Below are 23974 nucleotides of genomic sequence, written 5' to 3' on the forward strand. Positions count from 1 at the left end.
GTGATCTGTGCAGTGTTCACCAGCATGTTTGCTGTTAAGATGCAGATTAACTGTGCCTTATGCTTATGTGTGTCCTTGGGTTATTGCACACTTCCCGTTTCCTTGACTGCTGAGAAGATCCAGGGACAGGGCTGCCTGGTTTGGATGAAAGAGCATCTCAAGACACAGGGTATCTTTGCCTCTATAGTTTTACCTAGAGCAAAAATTACAAACAGCAGGTGTTCCTATGAGGCAGCTGGTCTGCTGGCCCACATCACATCTTCAGGGTGAGACTCCCTAATTCAAAAATAGGGTTACAGCTGTTGCTGAACTACAACTCCCATCATCTCTGGCCATTGTTCATAGCAACTGGGGTTGGTGGGACTTTGAGCCCAACAGTGTCTGGAGGGCCACAGGTTTCCCATGTCTGCCCTATATCCCAGCTTTAGTGAACATGTAGTTCATTTTCTTCTCCATGCGTGCGCACACACACCCAGTTTTTCTTGCAAACTGATATCTGTTCATGTGCAGACACACTTCTGCCCTTTTCTCTTAGCCAGGATGGGGACAGGTGAAGTCTCTTTCTCCAAGACCTGGTAGGTGTCTCATTCAACCCAGATTTCTGACCGTCTTTTGACCATTCAGTTGCAGGAGCTAACTGTTCTGGGCAGAGAGCCAGCAATCTCTGGCTAGTAGCCATAACAGTATTGCGTTATTAGGTAATTAGTGTCAGTCCCGCACCCCGAATACATTCAGAATGTATTTCTGGATACATTAGAAAAGTATTCTGAATACATTTTGGAGGTATTCTAAAGCAGCATTTTGGTACCAAATTATGACTGAACTTCAGCAGCCGAAGTAATTTTTTCTGGGTAGCATCTCCATAAGTTCTGTTGCTAGAGGGACAGTTGGTTATATTTATTTCCTCCTGATATCATAAGCCTCTTCTTTTTAAAGATATCCCATACAATATGCTTGCATAATTTTTTAACACTTCGCAGCCTCTGCAAGGATTTCTAGCCCTTGGGTGGGCGTTGAAACTTCTATTTTCTGCCTCGCCTGTGAAATATTAGAACCACCTGCTTGTATGCCAGATCTGATGTAGTCAAGCTAAACATATGGAGCTGGTTGGATAAGGAGGACATGAATGTTCTCTGCCTAAAGAGGAGGCTGGCGAAAAGCTCCAGCCTGAGATTCTGCAAAATGCAACAGAAGCACTATAACCAGGTTCAGTAAAAAGTGCAAAATCTCTGGTCACAGAGGAAAGAACAGGTGAAAAATGAGCATCAACAGTCAACATATTACATGGAATTTATTAAAATGATGTGAATCATGTAGCTTCTCTTTAGTAGCGGAATACAGGGCAGTTTACAATATACAAAACAAAAATATGTAAGATAGTGACAAACAAAAACAGTTTAGAAGGCCACTGATTGCTTAATTAGCCCATGGCCTGGTTGTAGAGGAACATTTTTGCCTAACACCTAAAGATATGTAACGAAGGTGCCAGGTGAGTCTGCCTGGGGACAGCATCTCACAAGCAGGAAGCCACCACAGAAAAGGCCTTTTCTCATATTGCTGCCCTTTGTGGAGGAGGCACATGAAGAAGAGCCTCAGATGATGATTGCAAGGTCAGTTAGGCTCAAGACACAGGAATTACTGAATCCCATTGCTCAGGGAAGACAATATTGCATTGGATAGCTCCTGCATCTAGCAGAGCCTTTGCACAGCAGCTTTTGAGACAGAGCAGTTGTATCTGATAAGTGGGAACTTAAAATTTCAGCAGTGGTACTCTTAAAGGTCCACAGTCATTCTTAAATTGCCTGAGTGCTGGTTTTGGGCAAGGTTTGTGTGTAAGTTCATTAACCCTCTCCCCTGGTTATAGAAACGAGCAGTTGAAGCACTCTTAAAACAGGTCTTGGCTAAAGGGAGAACCTCCCGCCCCATGAACTCAGAGACTTTGTCATAGTTGGCACCTGAGCACGGAAACACTTGACAGCTCTGCTGAAAATGGTTACGTTTTTCTTCCTGTTACACCAACCTGTTGAGTAATAGAACCTGGAGGTGAATGCAGCAGGTGACAGCAAAAAGAGCAACTGGGCTTATCTCAATGTGTTGCGTGAACAAGCAAGTCCTCCTCTGTGCTGCCTGATGCGCAATTCAAGGCAAGCCTTTGGGGGCCTTTCTAAAAATGGACCCTTGTCCCAAAGGCTTTTGTTTGTTGAAGCAATGGATATGGCCATATGTTGGTAATGAAGTAATGAAGAAAACAAGGGACTTTTTAAAAACTGGGATGATAGTCCATAGAAATCTCTGTGTTTGGGGAACTCAGAAGCTTATACAGTCATACCTTGGTTGTCGAACGCCCTGAAACTCGGACATTTTTGCTCCTGAATGCCACAAACCTGGAAGTGATTGTTCCAGTTTGCGAACGTTTTTGCGAACGAAGGTCCGATTGGGCTTCCACAGCTGCAGCCAATCAGAAGCCGTGATTTGGTTTTCGAACGTTTTGGAAGTCGAACGGACTTCCAGAATGGATTTCGTTCAACTTCCAAGGTACGACTGTATCTATATCTATAACCTCACTTCTTACGGGGATATACTATATCTGGGCTATTTTCCTGAAGGTCAAACACACCAATAAACTGAGTGCATTTTGCTGAAAAATATGCCCACATATTGGTAGAGGCACCTTGAAATGGGATCATGACTTTTTTAGAATTGGGACAGAGGGCAGGAGGTACTAAGTGAGGGTGGGGGTGCTAGTCTTCTGCTTACAGTAGACAAACGAGGCAAAATTTGTACTTTTTTATACAGTGGACGCTTGGGTTGCGAACGTGATCTGTACGGGATGCACGTTCGCAACCCGCAGCGTTCGCAACCCATGTCTGCGCAGGTTGCGATTCGACGCTTATGCGCAAAGTGCAATTTAGCACTTCTGCGCATGCGCGACCGCCGAAACCTGGAAGTAACCCGTTCCAGTACTTCCGGGTTTCGGCGGTCCGTAACCCGAAAAAAAGGCAGCCTGAAGCGGCTGTAACCCGAGGTATGACTGTACTAGCAGCAAGCTTTTTCTTGAGCAAGCTTGGAGGTAGAGCACTAAATAAAAACAAATGGGTGATGGGTCAAGGGATATAATGGGAGAGGACCAGTTCAGTATGAGAGTATCTGCTTTGCATGCAGAAGGTCTCAGGTTCAATCCCTGGCTTCTCCTTTCCTCTACTAGTTGTTTGATATGCAGAGATTTATCAAATGAAGATATTCCGGAGCCGGCTGTAGGGAAAGGTTCACCTGCCAAATTTTCCGTGACAGACTGCTGTAAATAGCACAGGAGCAGGGCCAGAAGAAAAAGCTGGCAACTGAAGTTGCATCACTCAGCCCCTGATGATCACCTGAAAATTACCCAGTTCAAGGCACCCTTAGATTTGTGTGTGTGTGTGTTTATCATGTCCAATGTGCATGGCTGAACACCACTGGTGTTTTTAAAAATTTGGTGTGTGATTTACTCCTAGCGGCAGATGTGCGACCAACAGAACCCTTGATGTTCAGAAGAGCAATGTCACCCAAGTGTGAAACTGCTAGTTTTGTTAGAGAGGCAAAGACCTACTTACTTAAATACTATTATACTTTTCAGATCAGATCAAATTAGCTGTTTGGACCATATGCCAGCAATAACAATAAATACTTGTTATACGGCATACCGAATGTGAATTCATAATTAAGCCAACCCACTGCATCCACAGGATAGCAAAACCTCTTAGATGAGCATTCTCTGCCACAAAGACATATGATAGGTAGAGCCACCTTTTCCGTGACCTTTTTCATCAATGCACAGGCTGGGTTTTGCTTCGCATTGTGGGCAGAGCATTTAGCCATGAAATGATTTTGCTGTTTGTTTAGGCTGGTGAGGCCTGTGCCAAGGCCTCGCATTAAACAGTGTACCAGGAGGTCTAGTATATTACCCCAAAGCAAGCATGCCGAGTTGTGAGATCCTGTAATAAAATGCCTTGGCCCTGCCTGTGTGTATCTTGGCAGATGAACCCAGCTGTGGAAGCCAAACAAGCTCATCAGCACCATTCAGCCTCCCCTCCCCCCCCCTTTTTCTTAAAGGTGAAAAACACAAGCAGATATTGAAAAGGGGTCGTTGTGCCTGTGAAACACTTGGATGGACTTAGAAGAGGGATTTCACCCAAGCATAATATTCAGTTGTCCATCTGAGACTGTGCTATAATAAATCTGTTAAGTCTTTCAGGGGCCACAATATTATGTTATTTTCCTTTTTTTAACAAAGAAAAAGAAAGAGTTGCCTGCATGGAAGCTTCACTCCCTCCAAGTGGAGGCCTAGCTCCCTTGCCCCAGATGTTTTGAGTGGGGGTTGTGCTTATTCAGGAGGGGAGAGGAAAGCACAGCACTCTGCCCATGCTCAATAACATTTGTTGCTTTTTCTTAACATTTGGATGCCTTCCTACCAAGACTTTTTGCACCTGGAACTTTGCAAAATAAAAATTGCATTTGCAAAACTGATCCTTCCACCTGTGTGTTTCCAACGTGGTTGATCTGTGGATTGTTTCTCCTCACCTGCAAGATGGCTGCCCCAGCACCACTATTGCAGAAGTCAATGGTGCTCCCACTATCGGGGAGGCAGAATGCCATCTGCCATGTGGCATGACAGTTCAAATGCTAGACTAGATCTAAAGGACCCCTGGGCAGTTAAGTCCAGTCAAAGGCAACTACGGGGTTGCGGCGCTCATCTCGCTTCAGGCCGAGGGAGCCAGAGTTTGTCCACAGAAAGCTTTCTGGGTCATGTGACCAGCATGACTAAACTGCTTCTGGTGGAACAGAACACCGTGACGAGTGCTAGAGCGCACAGAAATTCTGTTTACCTTCCCTATTTATCTACTTGCACTGGTGTGCTTTCGAACTGCTAGTTTGGCAGGAGCAGGGACAGAGCAAAGGGAGCTCACCCCATCACACGGATTCGAACTGCCGACCTTCTGATCGACAAGCCCAAGAGGCTCAGTGGTTTAGACCACAGCGCCACCTGCATCCCAGATGACACCCATATTCAAATCTTCATTTGTTAATGAGGCTGGGGGCAGGACAGGGAGATCTTGAGCCTTTCAGCCAAAACTACCAAGCAGGTCTGTTGGAGGCTTAATTGAGAGGGGAAAAGAACAATGTATAGTGTTCTTGGAGGCAGGGTAGGGTGGAAATGAAATAAATACATAAATCACAGCCCTGTGCATTATAAAATTGCTTTGGGCATCGTTTTATGGAAAATCAGGACCAAACAGCAACTCCTCTTGACTAAATATTGATTTCTCAATAAATACATGATAAGTACCCACACTCTTCTGAGAGAAGCTGTCTGTGCAGGTATGCAGGCTTTAGATCTCATTTGTTCTCATAGCTCTACCAGCAATAGCCCCAAATTTCTCTTTAAGTTTTAATTTCTGGAAAAGGAGGATATATGGCAACCATAGAATGCATTCTGGAGCTTTGTTGATACTTCTGAAGTTCTGGAACAGTAAGCCTGCAACCTACGCACATTGAACGTGTGCATTCAGTTTTACGTGAATGAAAGGGTTGGGGTTCCAGGGGAAATGACATTGGCAATCAGAGCTGCCATTGCACCCAATGAATTTTGACTCTACATGATTTTGGCTTTAGGTGCGATCCACAGAATGTAACCTCTGGGTAAGTTGCGGGCTTACTGTAATTGTGGATCAGGATCAAAGTTCTGAGTAGGGTTTTCAGCGTCCTGACTATTGGCTGATACTGGGAACTTTCCAGGGGTGTGTTCAGAAACTTTCACCCCAAGGAATTCTGGCAGTTGCAGCTTCAGGGCTCAGAATGTGGCTTGCATGGGCAAAAGTTGTGCCAGCTGCCCCCTGCAAAATGAACCATGCAGATCTAGCAGACAGTAGTGCTGAAGATTCCATTAGGGTCACTTTTCCCCCCTAAGAGCAGTATCCAATATTTCAGCATAGGCAATATGGCTCGTACTCCCAGTAGTGTTTGCTGCTCTATAGGCAGAAAAGGAGCTTTGGCCAACAACAGATTAGCAGACCTTGGAGGTGCATCATAAGCTACTGAATGCTACCTTTAAAAATTATCATTTCAGCTTTACTGCACCAGCACTTAAACCAGAAGCAGGAGACGGTTGTGCGTGTAGGGTTTGTGTGTCTGTGATATCTGTAGACTGTAATATCTGAAGGCTGTGCTGCATGTGTTTTCTCTAATTTGGCTTTGTTTATTTTTAGAGGAGCTAGCAGAAGAAAAGCTGTAGCAAAGATTCTAATTACCATTTTCTTGCTTTTGAACTGGACTAACATGCTGACCCAGTTAAGCAAATCACCGCAATTTGGGGATAATCTTCCAACCTTTGCTCACAAAGGTGACACTAGATGAGATTCCTCTTCACATACTGTATTTAATTCTCTGTGTTCATTAAAATCCAAGCCTTCCATTTGTCTTGAGTTTTCCATTCTTGGGAGCCTGAGATTGATTTCCTCATTTTATTCTGGAGCATTGTGATGGCTTGTGTGCAATTCAGAGACCAAATCTTATTTATATCCCACAGGGATCCCACAAGAAGATTAATAGGGATATTTTGTATGCTACTTTAATGTTTGGTGGTGCTTTTCCCCAGCCAGAACTCACCTTTGCAGCATTTGCAAACGAGGTCACTATTGCCATTTCACAAAGTAAAGGCTGAGACAGTAGGGGAAATACAGGATACCGGCCTTATACATGTCTAGCCTGCTGTTCTCCCAAAGGGCAGCGTGAGGTCTGTTTATTCTGCTCTGATTTTTGTGGCCATTAACGCAAACTGCTCCTGACCTCCGGAAGGATTCTAACTATTAGGGGAAAACGTTTTTCTTCCATGGGACCGAACTGGCTGTTCTTGTTCCTATTGTTCTGTGAACAATGGAGGGCTCTTAAATGAATTCAGCTGAGGAGGGGGAATCAAGAGGGAGCAAATGCTCCATACATTGAAAGAATACCTCCAGCCAACAAAAACCAGGAAATGTGCACTTGCAGCTCCTGCTCATTCACAGAGGAGAGCAAAAACAATATATGTGAAACCAGCTGGTAATGACAGACGACCTGGCTTCTGCCATCAGTCTGGTGGGGAGAGGAGGAAGATGGCTTCATTTATTCCTTTCATGCCCCACCACCATCCCACACATGAAAGAATACACCCAAGCAGATATTAACACTGTGACATTTCAGAGTTTTAAATTCATATGTTCTGTTTTGGGACCGCAGAGGAACAGCAGAGGGCGCTGCTTCTGTGTACCTGAACACAGAATTACACAGCGGTCTCTACAGTAAAGCAGGACTGAATTGTCCCATGTGAAAGCTTAGGCAACGCCTGTTCAGATTTGTGGGGAGAGAGGCGAGGAGACACCGTGGCTTGTAAGCCCCTGCTTTCTAAATGTGTAGCTTCTCAAGGCAGCTTGGGTTGGACACAAACGCTGTGGGCATCTATGCTGCTCGCCTACCATCTGCTGGCAGAGCAAGAAATGGCACTGCATTCTGGACGTCAATATATCAGCTGAAAACGGGTGTATTCTTTATAACTCACAGGGAAAGTTAGGTTTTAAAAAAGGGAATGAGCCATTTAGTGGTGGTGAGCTGCAGGAGGAGGTCTTTCCAGAAGATGTCTGAAATGTTAAGTTCCAGGTTAAGTTTTTTGCAGCTTGGTTTGCCGGGAGTCCCAGTATACCAGGGCAGAACTGAGGAACCTCTTTCTTTCTCTTTCTTTCTCTTTCTTTCTCTTTCTTTCTCTCTCTCTCTCTCTCTCTCTCTCTCTCTCTCTTTCTCTCTCTCTTTTCTTGTGCAGTGGGTGTTATTGTTACAAAACTGTTGATTTTAAAGTTTTATAGCCCACATTTCATCAACTCAGCTACAAGCAATGTTGCTGGACTCGCAGCCCCAGTGTGAAACAGAGTGCCAGACTTGGACCTGGGAGGCCTGGGTTCAAATTCCTGCTCAGCCATGAAACTCACTGGGTAGCCTTGGGCCAGTCACTGCCTCTCAGCCTCGCCTACCTCACAGGATCGTCGTGAGGATAAAATGGGGAGAGGAGAGCCATGTAAATCACTTTGAGCTCCTTGGAAAAAGAGATATCTAAATGCAACAGATAAATAACTCCAATCATTCCTGACCATTGGCCATGCCAGCTGGGACTGGCGGGAGCTCAGTGGCATTTGGAGGTGCAAAGGTTTACAAGCTCTGGCTTTTAAGATGTGCCCTGCATAAATAAAAAATCTGAGCCAACAGCAGCCCCCTCCTGTGGAGAAGGGCAGGTATCAACCCTAGGGGCTGAAAATTGTTATAAGACACACAACTGACTTTTCTTTTTGCCTGTTTTTCTGCAGCTCCCAGTCCCCTTTGCCGTCTTCCTGCTGCTCTACAAGGAGAGGCTGGTGCCTTGGTGTCAAAGCGGCAGCCCCCCACTACTGCCTGCGGATGAGCTGGCACTGGAAACGCGGATAGCCGACCGGGATGACTCTTCCACCTCCTCGCCAAGAACTCAGCCAGAAATAGGTGAGAGCTGCCAATCCGGGCTGTGCATGCAGAGCCCATTGCCATGGTATCAGAGCCCACTTCTCTCCACAGGTTGTAGCAAGAGGGTGTGTTGTTTTGCTGCGGGAAAGGGATGAAGCAAAGCACAGAGGGAAATATTCTGCATTAAGCTTCCCAGGTTTACCTTGTCTGTGGCTACTGCCTTGATGGTTGTGTTCTACCTCCTCCGACAGAGACAGTGTGCTTCTGGCCAGAAACTGCAAGAGGGCAAACCCTAACCCTAACCCTGTCAAGCTCAGGTCCTACTTGTGAGCTTCCCATGGGTGGCCACTGAGACAGCGGCATAGCAAACCCTGCTGCCACCTGGGGCGGAACATTTTAAGAGAGCACCCAAAGTGGTTGAGCTTTTCTAAGGACACCGGTAAAAGCCGTCAAGCTTTTTTGGTAGAGCATTGCCAAAACCTGCTCAGCTGGCACCCTGCCACCACCCACCTGGTGCAAAGGCTGAGCAGCATCAACAAGGCCCCCGCTGCCCCTCCGGTTTCTTTGGGGCTTCCTCCACCCTCACTGAGGTCCTCTTCAGGCTCTGTGACCTCATGAGCCACAAGGACTTTTCAGCTCTCTCCTGCCATTTCTGGCTTTGAATTGGATCATTTAATTATTTCCTGGCGCCGCATGTATACACGGTTGCGTGCAAGTTGATCGCACATAAGTTGAGTGAATACCTATACAGGGGGTTGGACTAAATGGGCCACTGGACCTGATCCACCAGGCTCTTCTTATGCTCTTATCTTCTGAAATGTTCATGGACAAGTGAGTCAAACACATGGAAACAGTATTTTGGAAACTGAAAAGGCTTGAGTACTAGGCTAGAACCCTATTTGTGCTATCAGCTACATAGTTCTGCTTAGGAAATTGAAGCAATTAAATGCACAAATTGTCATCTCATCTGTCCTCCCAGTTGAACGACGTGGCCCAGGGAGAGAGGGAAAAATAGTGGAAGTGAACAACTGGCTTCGCAAATGGTGCAAACAGGAACGGTTTGGATTCTTAGATCACGGAATGCAGTTTCTTGAAGATGGACTTCTGGCAAGCGATGGGCTGCACCTCACAACGGTTGGGAGGAATGTTTTTGCAAAAAATCTCAGAAACCTCATCAGGAGGGCTTTAAACTGACTAATGTGGGGGAGGGAGACAGTGCTCCTGAAGGTAGGAGCATGAAGATGATCATCCAAATGTCATAGACCGAATGGAGCAAAGAGCATGCAGACCTAGTGGTGGGAGGAGAAAATCCTTAAATAAGAGACACGGGGGAATGATTAATGGACTTCAATGTCTGTACACTAATGCGCAAAGCATGGGAAATAAACAAGATGAGCTTGAGCTCCTGGTACAGCAAACTAAATATGACATAATAGGAATCACTGAAACCTGGTGGGATAAATCCCACGATTGGAATGTAATAATGGAGGGATACAATCTATTTCAAAGAAACAGACCAGACAAGAAAGGAGGAGGAGTGGCGTTATATGTCAGGGATGTGTATACATGTGAAGAGATCCAAGATTTAGAACCTCAAAGCCAAAGTGAGAGCATTTGGGTCAAAATTAAGGGAGAGAAGAATAACAGTGACCTCATTGTGGGAGTTTACTATAGATCCCCAAGCCAAACGGAGGACATAGATGATGCCTTCCTGGAACAGATGGCCAAGCATGCAAAAGGAAGGGAGATAGTAGTAATGGGGGACTTCAATTACCCGGATATTTGTTGGATGTCAAACTCAGCCAAGAGCATAAGGTCAAACAGATTCCTCACTGCCCTTGCAGACAACTTCATTGTCCAGAAAGTGGGAGAAGCAACAAGAGGAACAGCCATTTTAGATCTGGTCCTAACCAATGTTGATGACCTGGTTAGTGGGGTAGAAGTGGAAGGATCATTAGGCGCGAGTGATCATGCTCTTCTGAAGTTTACTATACAGCGGAAAGGAGCAGCCAAGCATACTAGGACTCAATTTCTCGACTTTAAGAAAGCCGACTTCATAAAGCTTAGGGAAGTGCTGGGTGAGATCCCATGGACAGTAATACTAAAAGGAAAGGGAGTTCAAGATGGCTGGGAGTTTGTTAAGAGGGAGATAGTAAAAGCACAACTTCAGGCAATACCAATGAGACGGAAACATGGAAGGTGCCTAAAGAAGCCAGGGTGGCTATCTAAAGAACTTTTAACTGAGTTAAGATTAAAAAAGGATGTGTACAAAAAATGGAAAAGGGGGGAAACCACCAAAGAGGAATTCAAACAAATAGCCAGCACGTGTAGACACAAAGTCAGAAAAGCTAAAGCACAAAATGAACTCAGGCTTGCTAGAGAGGTTAAAAGCAACAAAAAAGGCTTTTATGGGTATGTTCGTAGCAAAAGGAAGAACAAAGAAACCGTGGGGTCACTCAGAGGAGAAGATGGTGAAATGCAAACAGGGGACACAGAAAGGGCTGAACTCCTCAATGCCTTCTTTGCCTCAGTCTTCTCCAATAAAGAAAACAATGCCCGACCTGAAGAATTTGGAGCAAATGATTCAGCAGAGGAAACACAGCCCAGAATAACTAAGGAGATAGTACAAGAATACTTGGCTAGTCTAGATGTATTCAAGTCTCCAGGGCCAGATGAACTGCATCCAAGAGTATTAAAAGAACTGGCAGATGTGATTTCAGAACCACTGGCAGTCATCTTTGAGAATTCCTGGAGAACAGGCGAAGTCCCGGCAGACTGGAGGAGGGCAAATGTTGTCCCTATTTTCAAAAAGGGGAAAAGAGAGGACCCAAATAATTACCGCCCAGTCAGTCTGACATCAATACCAGGGAAGATTCTGGAGCAGATCATTAAGCAAACAGTCTGTGAGCACCTAGAAAGGAATGCTGTGATCACCAATAGTCAGCATGGATTTCTGAAAAATAAGTCATGTCAGACTAACCTGATCTCGTTTTTTGACAGAATTACAAGCCTGGTAGATGAAGGGAACGCAGTGGATGTAGTCTACCTTGATTTCAGCAAGGCATTTGACAAGGTGCCCCATGATATTCTTGTAAAGAAGCTGGTAAAATGCGGTCTTGACTATGCTACCACTCAGTGGATTTGTAACTGGCTGACTGACCGAACCCAAAGGGTGCTCATCAATGGTTCCTCTTCATCCTGGAGAAGAGTGACTAGTGGGGTGCCACAGGGTTCTGTCTTGGGCCCGGTCTTATTCAACATCTTTATCAACGACTTGGATGATGGACTCAAGGGCATCCTGATCAAATTTGCAGATGACACCAAACTGGGAGGGGTGGCTAACACCCCAGAAGACAGGATCACACTTCAAAACGACCTTGACAGATTAGAGAACTGGGCCAAAACAAACAAGATGAATTTTAACAGGGAGAAATGTAAAGTATTGCACTTGGGCAAAAAAAATGAGAGGCACAAATACAAGATGGGTGACACCTGGCTTGAGAGCATTACATGTGAAAAGGATCTAGGAGTCTTGGTTGACCACAAACTTGACATGAGCCAACAGTGTGACGCGGCAGCTAAAAAAGCCAATGCAATTCTGGGCCTCATCAATAGGAGTATAGCATCTAGATCAAGGGAAGTAATAGTGCCACTGTATTCTGCTCTGGTCAGACCTCACCTGGAGTACTGTGTCCAGTTCTGGGCACCACAGTTCAAGAAGGACACTGACAAACTGGAACGTGACCAAAATGGTCAAAGGCCTGGAAATGATGCCTTATGAGGAACGGCTAAGGGAGCTGGGCATGTTTAGCCTGGAGAAGAGGAGGTTAAGGGGTGATATGATAGCCATGTTCAAATATATAAAAGGATGTCACATAGAGGAGGGAGAAAGGCTGTTTTCTGCTGCTCCAGAGAAGCGGACATGGAGCAATGGATCCAAACTACAAGAAAGAAGATTCCACCTAAACATTAGGAAGAACTTCCTGACAGTAAGAGCTGTTCGACAGTGGAATTTGCTGCCAAGGAGTGTGGTGGAGTCTCCTTCTTTGGAGGTCTTTAAGCAGAGGCTTGACAACCATATGTCAGGAGTGCTCTGATGGTGTTTCCTGCTTGGCAGGGGGTTGGACTCGATGGCCCTTGTGGTCTCTTCCAACTCTATGATTCTATGATTCTATGTTCCCAGAACACATATAAAACTAAGGAAGCCAAACCAGTCCAAATAGGTTGAATCCTATTGATCCTAGAAAATTGTACATTATTCATTCTTGGCTTCTGTTTAGTATTAGCTCTGTAGGTAATGAATTGAAATCCCTGGGAGCAGGTTTCTCTGCTGGCATTTACCCAGGACTCAGCTATACAGCTGCAAATAAAACGTTTTAAATCTGTTTTAAGTGCAATATAAAATGTGGCGCTAGATGGCGATCATGAGCCTTATAGAAAATTCAATGTATTTTTAAAAACGCTTTTTTAAAAAAGCATTTTCAGAATGATTTTTATATGTTTGTGGATTCCACCCCAGTTTGTAGCAGAGAAGGAATGTTGGTGTGATTGCAAAAGCTTCTCTCCTGTCCTGCATTTAATACCAACCTTTGTTCCGGTCCATGTCAAGGCCTTTGCCAAATTGGGAATGATGTTTTATGCCCACTCTGGCCTCCTAGCAAGGAAGGTGTTTCCTTCTGGGCCAAGGCATCTGTTCCCCTGCATTGCGATAACTCCCATGAGCAAAAGGGAGGCAATTATCTCACACACCAAGTGGTTTGAAGATGAAAAGCAGCCTGTCTTTCTGCCAAGAAGGTTATTACTGGAACTCTGAAAGAAGCAACTTCTGTGCACCTTCTAAAAATGTCTCATTTATTTATTTGGTGGCTTTTGCTGCGGTGTGTAGCAGCTTACAGATGCATTTGGCCATATGCATCAAGAATGCCAGGTGTTGCATATTTCTGTCGTTTTCTATGCACACACACTGGGATGCATTTATATACATGCAAACATTTCTGGCTGCTCTTAACCCCACAAGCCAAGCAGCAATGACATGGAACACATCATCATCATCATTATTATTATTATTATTATTATTATTATTATTATTTATTAAATTTGTATACTGCCCTTCATCTGAATATCACAGGACATTTTACAACGTAAAAAAACAAAATGAAAACACATAATAATACATAATAAAAGCAAAAGCAAAATAAACCAATAGCCCGTCTCCCACAGACACATTTTTAAATGCCATAGAATATTAATGCCCATTCCACTTTGGTGCATGTAGAAAACCAGTAAAATGGTGGTATCTGCCTTGGGGCCTCAGCTCCCATAGTACCAGCTGCATCAGACCAAAGGTCCATCTAGTCTAATTATGGGCAGCCTTTATCCTGCCAAGGACTGCATTCCTTCAGAAGTAACCTGTCAGAATAGAAGAAGACATCTTTACCCTGGTATGGCTCCCTTCATCACATACACAGCCCAACAAGACAACGACAAGAATCCACCAACAGCATACGAATCAATATGGCTAACCTGATCCAAAAACACCCACTCACCCCACTCACACACGAAAACAAAGTTCACCACAGTCAATCACAAACGAACAACCACACCCTAGGCCAACCCCAACTTCTCTTACCACCAAAGGAACACAAGCAATTAGTAAAGAGAACCCACACAAGCGATGCTAACACAAAACCCCACACATACACTAAGGAGAACAGAAACATCGCCTCCTGAGCCCATCCCCACCCACCACGGCCCCCTCCACCTCTTCCCCCCTTTTCTTCCTAATGTAACCTTAATGTCTCAACAAATGAAACTGACCTATGGAAAATGTAACTTGAAAATGAAACTGACCTATGGAAAATGTAACTTGAAAAAAAAGACATTGCGCATACTTTTGTAAACCAAGGAATCTCAAATAACTAAATAAATAAATGTCTGTCAGGAACCATATTCCAGTGGTGGATGGGGCTGAAGCCATCAATTAATGTGGGGCGATCCATTTCCTGCTTTCTTTTTTCCACCCTCTTCTCTTCCCTCTTCCTCCCTGTCCAGTAGGCTGTCGAGGGAGGAATTGTTCTTGCTGGAGGTGTTAACCAATTGCTTTCAGGGGGCTTTTTAAGTTAAACTGAGGGCCACATGAAATTAAGCCCAAGGACCATGCTCGGTTCTAGGGCTGCAGGCTGCCCACCTACGATCTAGTCCCAGCATTCTGTTTCCAGCACCATCTAACCAGACAACTCCTGGCCACAAAAGCAACAACCCCCCTCTGCTACCCAAATTAATTTTGTGTGACATTCCTGAATGTGATTTTTTCAGTTGGACCACTCTGAATTCAGAAGCACTTCTATAGACGAGGAGCCGAGACAGCAGGAATAGAGTCCCAAGTCAGGCCTCCCAAGGCTCACAGACTTCAGCCCTGTGTGTTTGTGTGCTTAATTAGTGTCAGGCCAGCCTCTCCCCTGTCTGTGTTCACCACAATTTGGTGGAGTTGGGGAGTGACAGGGATGTAGTCTACTCATTTTAACCATAATGCCACATTTCCCAGCCTTCAGTTGTGGGAAGTGGGTTGCAGGAGTGATAACCCCTCCTTATTATTTACCAGAGGAGACCTCTTGAGTGGTTTGGAAGGTAGACACAATACTTTAGTCATAAACTTGTTGCTGAACTCTGGAGCCTGTTCTGGGGCAAATCTTTGCTGGAGAGAGAGAGAGAGAGAGAGAGAGAGAGAGAGAGACCCCATTTGGGAACCCAAGAAGCTTCACTACTCTTGTGTGCTATTGTTTTCTCTACCCAGGGCATGAGGACCTCTTCGGATGCTGCCAAAGCAAGAATTTCATAGGAGCTCCTTGCTCTTACTTTGCTGTCCATGTGATGGGTGCCCTTCTCCTCTTTATGACCGATGGGATCCTGGTAAGAGCAACAATTGAGGAGTCAGTGTCAGACCTACCCAATTTTCACTACTGGGGCACTCCAGATTCCCTAGAATGGGCTGAACAAGTGCTTTCAAGACTGTCTTTTACTTGATCTGTGTAGCTTGGCTTGAGTGCTCATGGAGAGCCTTTAGCTAAAAACTTGTCTCCCTCCACTAATTGACACTCATTCCTGATAAGACAGAGGTGTGCTGTGTGGGTCAGCAGTTTGTCTGCCCAGGGAGGTGGTGTTCAACCAACTTTGCTGAGGATTGTACTCTCTGTGAAGGATAAGGTGCCAGTGTGGGAGTGCTGTTAGATTCATCTTTATCTCTTGGGCCTCCAGGATCACGAGTTCCTTCTGTTGGTTGTGGCTAATCCACCAACTGCAGTCCTTCCTGAGTAGATACAATCTTGACCGTTGCCCATGCCCTGGTAACTTTGAGGGTGGGCTGCATGGGGCTGCCTTTGAAAACTGTTCAGAAATTGCAGCTAGCCCAGCACACTAACTTTGTTTCCTAACATGGACTGAGTGAAGAGCTCACATCTGGCTGCACTGAAACACCACCCCTGGCTTCCAGTGAGATTTAAGGTGCTGGTCTTAACTCTCAAAGCCCTTCATGGCTTAGGACTCAAATATTTTGTGGCATTGCCTTGTCCCATCTGAATCTGTTCATTCGCTGACATCCCCATCACAGGCCCCTGCTGTCTGAAGTGTGGTGTGTAGTTACTGCACAGATGGAGGGCCTTTTTGTGGTGGTTCCTCATCCTTGGAATGCCCTTTTCAAGGAATCCCACCCAGAGCCCTAATGTCTAGAACTTAGGTGCCAGGCAAAAGCATTTCTGTTTCCCCCAGGCTTTTCAGAACTGCTAAGGCAAGCATTCTCAAACGCTAAAAAGTAAAATAAATTTAAATGCACTATTGCGATTTCAGTTTGTTTTAATTTTGTATATAGGTTCACATGTGTTAGTAAACCAATTATTTTACATTATGCTTTTTCATTTCTTTTTACTGTGTGTGTGTCCTGGGAATATAGATCTATATTGGAGGTTTGTGTGATATATAGATTATGTAAGTAAATCTGGTCTCTCCTGCAGGGCGAGTATTCTGGGTTTGTGTACAGCTACGCCGTGGAGGAACCACTCTCCGTGGGACACAAGGTGGCTGGTTACTTGCCCAGCCTCTTCTGGGGATTCATCACTCTGGGCCGGCTCATCTCCATCCCTGTGTCCTACAGAATGAAGCCAGCAACTATGGTTTTCATCAATGTGGTATGGCGATATCTTCTTCTCCCTCTCTTCCGAGGTAGCAGACAGACTTATTCTGGCTATGGCGTGTCTGGCAGACCAGTAACATGGATATAACCAGCGACTGGCACCCTCATTTGGAAGCAAGAGCGTATTATTTCTGCAGCTGAGAGCAATGCAAGCAAGTTGGTTAGAGCAGGAATGGGAAACCTGTGGCCCTTCAGACATCATTGGCCTCCAGCTCGAAGCAGCTCCAAGCAGCTGAACAACCTCTGGGTGGCCCCAGGCTCCCTATTCCTGGGACATTTCATTCAGAGAACCCTGGAAGTTGTGCTGAAGGGGGGGGGGGCGACTGGAGATCTCTAGCAAAGCAGTCTCCTTATCCTTGCATGCCTTCCAATTCCAGGGTTTCTTGAAGGAATTGTTATTAGGGTCGGGCGATATATCAATATACTGTCTTATATCGATATTAAGAGTAGTTTGTGATAACCGTTTTTTAAAAAAAAATTACCTGGCAATACAGTCATACCTCATGTTACATTTGCTTCATGTTACGTTTTTTCAGATTGAGCCCCAAGGCGACCCGGAAGTACCAGAAAGGGTTACTTCCGGGTTTCACCACTCGCACATGCGCACAAACGCCAAATCGCACCATGCACCTGCGCAGATACGGCGCTTCAGGTTGTGGGCTTTTCGTGTTGCAAATGGGCCTCCGGAATGGATCCCGTTTGCAAGCAGAGGTACCACTGTATATTGTGAATTGTGTGTGTGTGTGTGTGCTTGCTTCCAATAGTGAAAAAACACGATACGGTGGTACCTTGGAATGCGAACAGGAACAGGATCCGTTCCGGAGCCCTGTTTGCATCCTAAATAGAACGTAAGATGCTTCTGTGTGTCTGCGCATGTGCATGTCATGTTTTGCCGCTTCCGCGCATGCATCTGTGCATGCGCAAGTGGCAAAACCCCCGAAGTAACGCCCTCCGTTACTTCTGGGTCGCCATGGAGCGCAACCCGAAAATACTTATCCTGAAGTATATTTATCCCGAGGTATGACTGTATTGCAAAAATTGGGAAGCTGGTGCTGCTTCCTGTCCTGTGCGGCCACTGCTATTGCTAACTCTGCCTTAGCTACATTTCCGTGCATCCTGTAGTGGCAGCAGCAAACTGACGCAAAAATTGCTCTTTGAGAAATTGTGTGTGCACTCTTTACCATCTCCCCTGCCTGCCTCCCTCCTCAGCGCTCTTGTCTCCCAAGCAGGCTGAGCTTGACAGCCTCCAAGTGGGAGCTTCCCTCCCTCAGAGACCCCAGGTTGTTGTTGAAAGGCAGGCACCAGGCTGGTAGGCTTCTTAGGTAGAAGCATGGCTTCTGGAACCAGGCCCCTTCTCTCCTCCTGTTCTCACGTAAAAATATAAACTGGGGTAATAATAAAAAGAAAAAGACACTGCTCTAGCATAAAAGCCGATTCCCTCTTTCCCCTGTTGTGTTTGTGGGTGTGCGATTGTCTGTGTGTATGTCTCCCTCCCACCCCGTGTTTGTGTTTGTGTGTTTTGTGAAGAAGCAGAACACTTAAATTAATTAAATCAACCCCTCTCTGCTGGCAGGCAGCAGGATGTCTCAACTTTACTATAAAGTAGTTATCTCCCCCACTCCCCGCTTCCCGTGTCCCAAGCAAGCTGCAGAGAAACTGCAGCCACCAACAAACACGTTTATTATGCCTTAATCTTATGTTAGGCAGGAATGGATTTATGCCACAGTAACTGTGTATGCTCTTACCCATGTTCACCCCTGAATTCCATGGGGCTTACTCCCTGACCCTGATAAGCGTGTATAAAAATGAAGCCTAAATTGGTTGGTCTCAAAGGCCCTAACTATGCAGGACTGTCAGCAAGGGAAGTAATAAGCTTCTAGTCCTTAAGGAAAAGAGCATCTGCCCCCCCCCCCAACTTCTTGTCTTCTTCATCTTCTTTTCAAGAGTGTGGAGTAAGGTGGAAGGATATTATCTGGACTAGGATCTTGGAGACATAAGTCCACTTGGGCATGAAGCTCACTGGGTGGCCCTGAGCCTAACCCACCTCAACAGATGGTTGTGAGGATAAAATGCAGAGAAAGGAAACCATTAATGCCACCTTGAGCTCACTGGAGGGAAGGTAGATACACACACACACACACACACACACACACACACACACACACAAATAAGGAGTACAGCCAGTGGGGCAGACATGCAGAGTAGAAGCAATTTGCTGTGTCCTGGGTTAGTGAAGTGAGCCTGCTCTTTGCTCCCGCTGTGATGTCTGCTGGGGACATCAGATACAGTAGTTGAGCTTGGTGGCCATATCTGTAAAATCAAAGGGGGATTTTCGATGTGCTACACTAGTAGCATCAAGTGGTGATTTTCATGCATGAAATGGCTCAGATCAGCCGCCTTCTGCTAAAGCTCTCTTATCTAAGACACACAACGTGTGTCTTTTCTGAAGCAGTTTCCATGTTCAGCTGGGCATTATCGGGAGATGAGATACCAAATGATGCCCACGTGTCTGTGGCTCATACAGGCTCATACAGTCAGGGTTGTGTGTCCCCGTCCCCCCGGTGGCAGTGGTGGTTACTCAAGTCTTTTTAGCTGAGCACAAAAAAATTCTTACTCCATATTTAATTTAATTTTTTTCCCCGTTCCTTTTATGTCATTGCAGCTTGGAGTGCTTGTAACATTCTTCCTGCTCCTGATCTTTTCCTACAGCGTTGTCTTTTTGTTTGTGGGGACTGCCTCCCTGGGCCTGTTCCTCAGCAGCACTTTCCCTAGTGTCCTGGCCTACACTGAAGACATTCTCCAGTACAAAGGTAAACCAGATCTCTCCTTGTTCTTTCTTTCTACCAAGAAAGAATAGCTTCAACAACCACAATAAAAACAGAGCCCTTTAAATGAGGCCCATGCTTTTAACTTTCCCATTAAAGGTAATCCCTGGTTTGTTTTTATTTTATTTTATTTGTCACAAGCTAAGCAAACAACTAAATCCTCTGCGTATTTGTTTAACTGTAGGCATAGTCTGTGAGTTGCTGCCAGACTACAACTCCCATCAGTCCTGACCACTGGTCTTGCTTGCTGGGACTCATGGGACTTGTAGTCCAACAGCATCTGGAAGGCAACAGAATGGTGACCATAGTCCTGTTATGTTCACTGGAGCTTACTGCCAGGGGAATGTGCAAGGATGACTGCTTTAAGCATTTGGTTTATCATAAAAGAGCAACATTCATGTATCTTACTTACTTGCATAGGAAAGCCTTCGTCCTTTCCGTCAGCATAGCATTTGTACCACAGACTTCTGCCATTTACATTTGGGTGCCCTCTTCTGTTTCATACTTTATCACACACCCCGGGGGGGGGGGGGAATATGTGTATATTTAAAATAATAAAAAATAAAAAAAATTATTTATATCCCGCCCTCCCCAGCCGAAGCTGGGCTCAGGGCGGCTAACAACAATAAAATAGTGCAACATTCTAAAATCATTTCATTATAAAATCAGTTCAAATCAAATTAATGGCAACCATTGGGCTACAGTTCTGTGAGGATTGCCAAAGGAGGGGGTCAGGCTGTGCCCTGGCCAAAGGCCTGGTGGAACAGCTCTGTCTTACAGGCCCTGCGGAAAGATGTCAAGTCCCGCAGGGCCCTAGTCTCTTGTGACAGAGGGTTCCACCAGATTGGAGCCGCAGCCGAAAAAGCCCTGACTCTAGTTGAGGCCTGCCTAACCTCTCTGTGGCCTGGGACCTTTAGGTTGTTTTTATTTGAAGATTGTAAGTTCCTCTATGGGACATACCAGGAGAGGCGATCCCGTAGGTACGAGGGTTCTAAGCTGTACAGGGCTTTAAAGGTTAAAACCAGCACCTTAAACCTGATCCTGTACTCCACCAGGAGCCAGTGCAGCTGGTATAGTACCGGGTGAATGTGATCTCGCAGCAAAGACCCCGTAAGGAGTCTCACCGCGGCATTCTTCACCCGCTGGAGTTTAAAAGCATTTCTATACCGCATAACATTTCAAAAATCTCCAAGAATCCTTTGTATCTTGCTCTTAAAGATGGGACATGTGCATCTTGCTGCATCTGTTCAGTCTCCTTTATCTGCTTCTTGCAAAAAGTGTAACGTGGTGCCACTTTCATTCCAGGCTGTGCCACTACTGTGCTGGTGACAGGAGCAGGTATTGGAGAGATGGTTCTGCAGTTGCTGGTAGGGTCGGTAAGTGTGCAGAATCCACCAACGCCCTGCTGGGCGTAAGCTTTCTTTTGGTCAGAGCTTAGGAGACTGATTCTAATGGCCATCAGCTGGAGCACCAGTTCAGTATTGTCTGCAATAGGGCAGAGAACCTGCTTGCTGGTTTCCCATGGGCATCTGGTGGGCCACTGTGGGGAAAGAGGATTTTGGATTAGATGGTACATCGGTCTGATCCAACAGGCTTCTGATGCTCTGTGGCCCTCCAACTGTGGTTGGATTCCAGTTCCCATAATTTCTGAGCATCTTCAGTTATTCCTAGCCAGCACGGCTGGTGGCCAGGAATGATGGGAGTTGGGAGTCCAGAATATCTGAAGGTCTGCAGATTCCCCATCCATGGTCCAGCAGCTCAACCTGAGACTTTCCCAGCCTTATCTACAGAAGCCAGCAATTGACTCTGGGACCTTCTGCATGCAAAGCATGGATGATAGCCTGTGTACTTGTTCCATTAGTGCAAGGATTTATACTTGTGCAATGCAACTTCTCCTCTTCTCCTCCCTCTGTCTGCACCCCATGACTTCCCCAAATCTTTACCAGAGGGTTGGGGGGAAACTCAGCGCAGATTGGGGGCAAACCTGGGGAGGTAAGCAGGAGAAGCCCCATTGTGCTAATGGAATACATTGCTTAGCGCTGCTTTGGCTACAACCCTGTGTGTCCCACCACATGCTTCATAATGCTAATGACTGTCTCTATCCAAATACTCCTGCAAGAAGGAACTCACCATGTATGGAAATGCTGCTCATGGTTTTCTGGAGTTTTTAGAAAGTCAAGCTCATTCTGAAGCTAAGACTGAAGCAAAGGGCAATTGATCTGTTTCTAATAAAGTGTGAAAGGAACAGAGGAAGCAACCTTCTGCCAAGACAATTTGTCTACCTAGGCCAGGACTGTTTGCAGCTCTCTGGGGTCTCCTTAAGAATTAGTCCACACCCCTTGCCACTTTTAACTGGATTGAATCTCTTATCTCCTGTATGCAAAGTGTATGCAGTACCACTCATGATGGCTATCACCTGGCGGCCTCTGGTGGCAGAACATGCAACCTGCAGCTATCCTCATGTCATCAGTCCTGCGGCATAGCCCCTTGGGTGGTATTCTTTCAAACCCTTCTTTCAAACCCTTGAGGAAGGAACCATCATGTGTGCTCAAATCCCTCAGTGGCATTTGGGGTGGGGGCAGTCTTCCTCGCTCAGCCTAACCTACTTTGCAGGGTGGTTGTGAGGATAAAGCTGGGGGGGGTAGGTCAGAGGCGGAGCTAGCTGCTCCAGCACCTGGACCAACCCACATGCTATGCACCCGGGGGTGGGGCAAGCGTCCCACGGGGCTGCTGCGGCTATCTCCACCTCTGTCCCACCGGGGGGGGGTGTGCCGCCTGCGATGATGTAACCCCATCTCAAGGATGACACCTGGGGCAGACCACACACCCCTTCCTCCGCCAGTGGGGTAGGATAAGAATGGTGTGTATTACCTTGAGCTGCTAGGAGGAAGGGCAGGATACCAAATTAAGAAATAACACAGAGGTTTAACTCGAGCAAATTTCTTGACAGAGAGCCTCCTCATCCAGTGGGTGAAAAGTTTTTCTGTTTTGAATCAAGGCGTTGCATAGAGTGGCTCGAGACACCTTTGCAGTTGAAAGCCGGGCAGTACATTTCTTGAACTCCTGCTCTTTCCCTTCTGAGATAGGTTTTCTGGCAGGTAGACACCCTGGGGAAACAGATGGCATCTGCTGCTTTCTCTGAAGGTCAGACAATCTGTCTGAAACAGCCCACTCATGGGAAATGGATCATATCCAACCCCCGTCAGCACGGCTGGTGCACTCTGACGTTATTCCTCTGGCTTCCAGGCCCATTCGAGGCAATGTGTGGCTCTCATTAGGTGCGAAGGCTGCCCTGAACCTTGCTGTTTTTCTTTTGCAACAGATCATTCATGACCAGGGCAGTTACAGTTTCCTAGTGTGTGGGACCATCTTTGGAGCCTTTGCCTTCGTTTTCTACATCTTCCTTCTGTTCTCCCACAGGATGCACCCTCAACCACAATCAGGTAAGGGCTGCCAGCCCATTATCCCAACCTCTCCCCCTTCCTTCCACCTTCTGAAAAGAATGGAAGAGGGGGGTACGGCATTAGTGCAAAGCAAGCCAGGGTGTCTTGCTCCAAGGAGAAAATGCAAGGAAGTGTTTGCTTTACAGCTGCTTCCTGCCTGTTCTTCCTGCCTGGCTTGGCCCACAATGATCTGTCTGGCACCCCGAACTTTACTTTCTTTACTGTTGGACAAAGTGGCTAAGGGGTGAAATAAAGCACTTTTTAAAAACAATATAGCAGGAAAGTGGGGGTGGAGGAAGAGCTTAAAAGGTGCTCAATCAATTTTTAAAAACAAGCATGAGTCAGCTTTCCTTGCTTAAGCTGCAAAGAGACTTCAACATTTCAAAGCCAGGAGTAGCCAATGTGGCATCCTGGAAATGTTGGGAATTCAACTCCCAACAGCCCCAGCCAGCATGGAGGACCATCTTGAAGGCCACAGATTAGCCATCCTGCTCTTCAATCCTAAACTGGGAGGTAGTGGTTAAGGTGCTGCACTTGCACATGAGAGACCAGGGTTCAAATCCCCCATTCAGCCATGAAGCTCACTAAGTGGGTGACCTTAGGCCGGTGATCAACTCTCAGCCCAGCCTACCTCTCAGGGTTCTTGGGAGGCTAACATGGCGAGGGGGAGAGCCATGTACACCACCCTCCAGCTCTTTGGGGGAGAAGTAGGATATAAATGCAGTAACAACTAAATAAGCATGGTTTGTTTTACCCACACATTACAGCTGGTGCACACAACTCACCCTGTGGAATGGGGATAACATGCCACAAAGCTGTCAACTCACCAATAGAGAATACAAGATTGCAGTCTCGGTAGAACCAATAATTTAAAAATTAGAATCTAAGTCATGGCAGAAGACAGCTGGTGTAGCTTTGCATCTGTACCAGCACTTGTAGCATAGAGAGAAACAAAAAAGCCACAATCTGAAGCCAAGGCTTGTTTCTGCCTTCCCAGTCGTGGTTTTATTTTATTCTCTCCAAAA

General features: G+C 46.0%; 2 protein-coding genes across 3 annotated transcripts in view; one reads left to right on the plus strand and one right to left on the minus strand.

Annotated features, from left to right (window-relative positions):
• SLC60A1 (solute carrier family 60 member 1) overlaps window positions 1–23974 on the plus strand; it is a 46044-nt gene that overhangs the window by 20070 nt on the left and 2000 nt on the right. The window contains exons 4-9 of the mRNA XM_028734337.2: window positions 8367–8535; window positions 15290–15405; window positions 16503–16676; window positions 19344–19491; window positions 20812–20882; window positions 22829–22949. Coding sequence (XP_028590170.2) covers window positions 8367–8535; window positions 15290–15405; window positions 16503–16676; window positions 19344–19491; window positions 20812–20882; window positions 22829–22949 — 799 coding nt within the window. The remainder of the gene's footprint in view (window positions 1–8366; window positions 8536–15289; window positions 15406–16502; window positions 16677–19343; window positions 19492–20811; window positions 20883–22828; window positions 22950–23974) is intronic.
• ELK4 (ETS transcription factor ELK4) overlaps window positions 8616–23974 on the minus strand; it is a 59286-nt gene continuing 43927 nt past the window's right edge. The window contains exon 6 of one of the 2 annotated variants that reach the window (XM_028734341.2): window positions 8616–8634. The gene's annotated coding sequence lies outside the window, so the exon portion shown is untranslated. Of the gene's footprint in view, window positions 8635–19616; window positions 21047–23974 lie in introns of those variants that run through there. The other variant, XM_028734340.2, reaches the window with a different exon arrangement.

The sequence above is a fragment of the Podarcis muralis genome, chromosome 5 (assembly GCF_964188315.1).
Source record: "Podarcis muralis chromosome 5, rPodMur119.hap1.1, whole genome shotgun sequence".
Lineage (NCBI taxonomy): Eukaryota > Metazoa > Chordata > Lepidosauria > Squamata > Lacertidae > Podarcis > Podarcis muralis.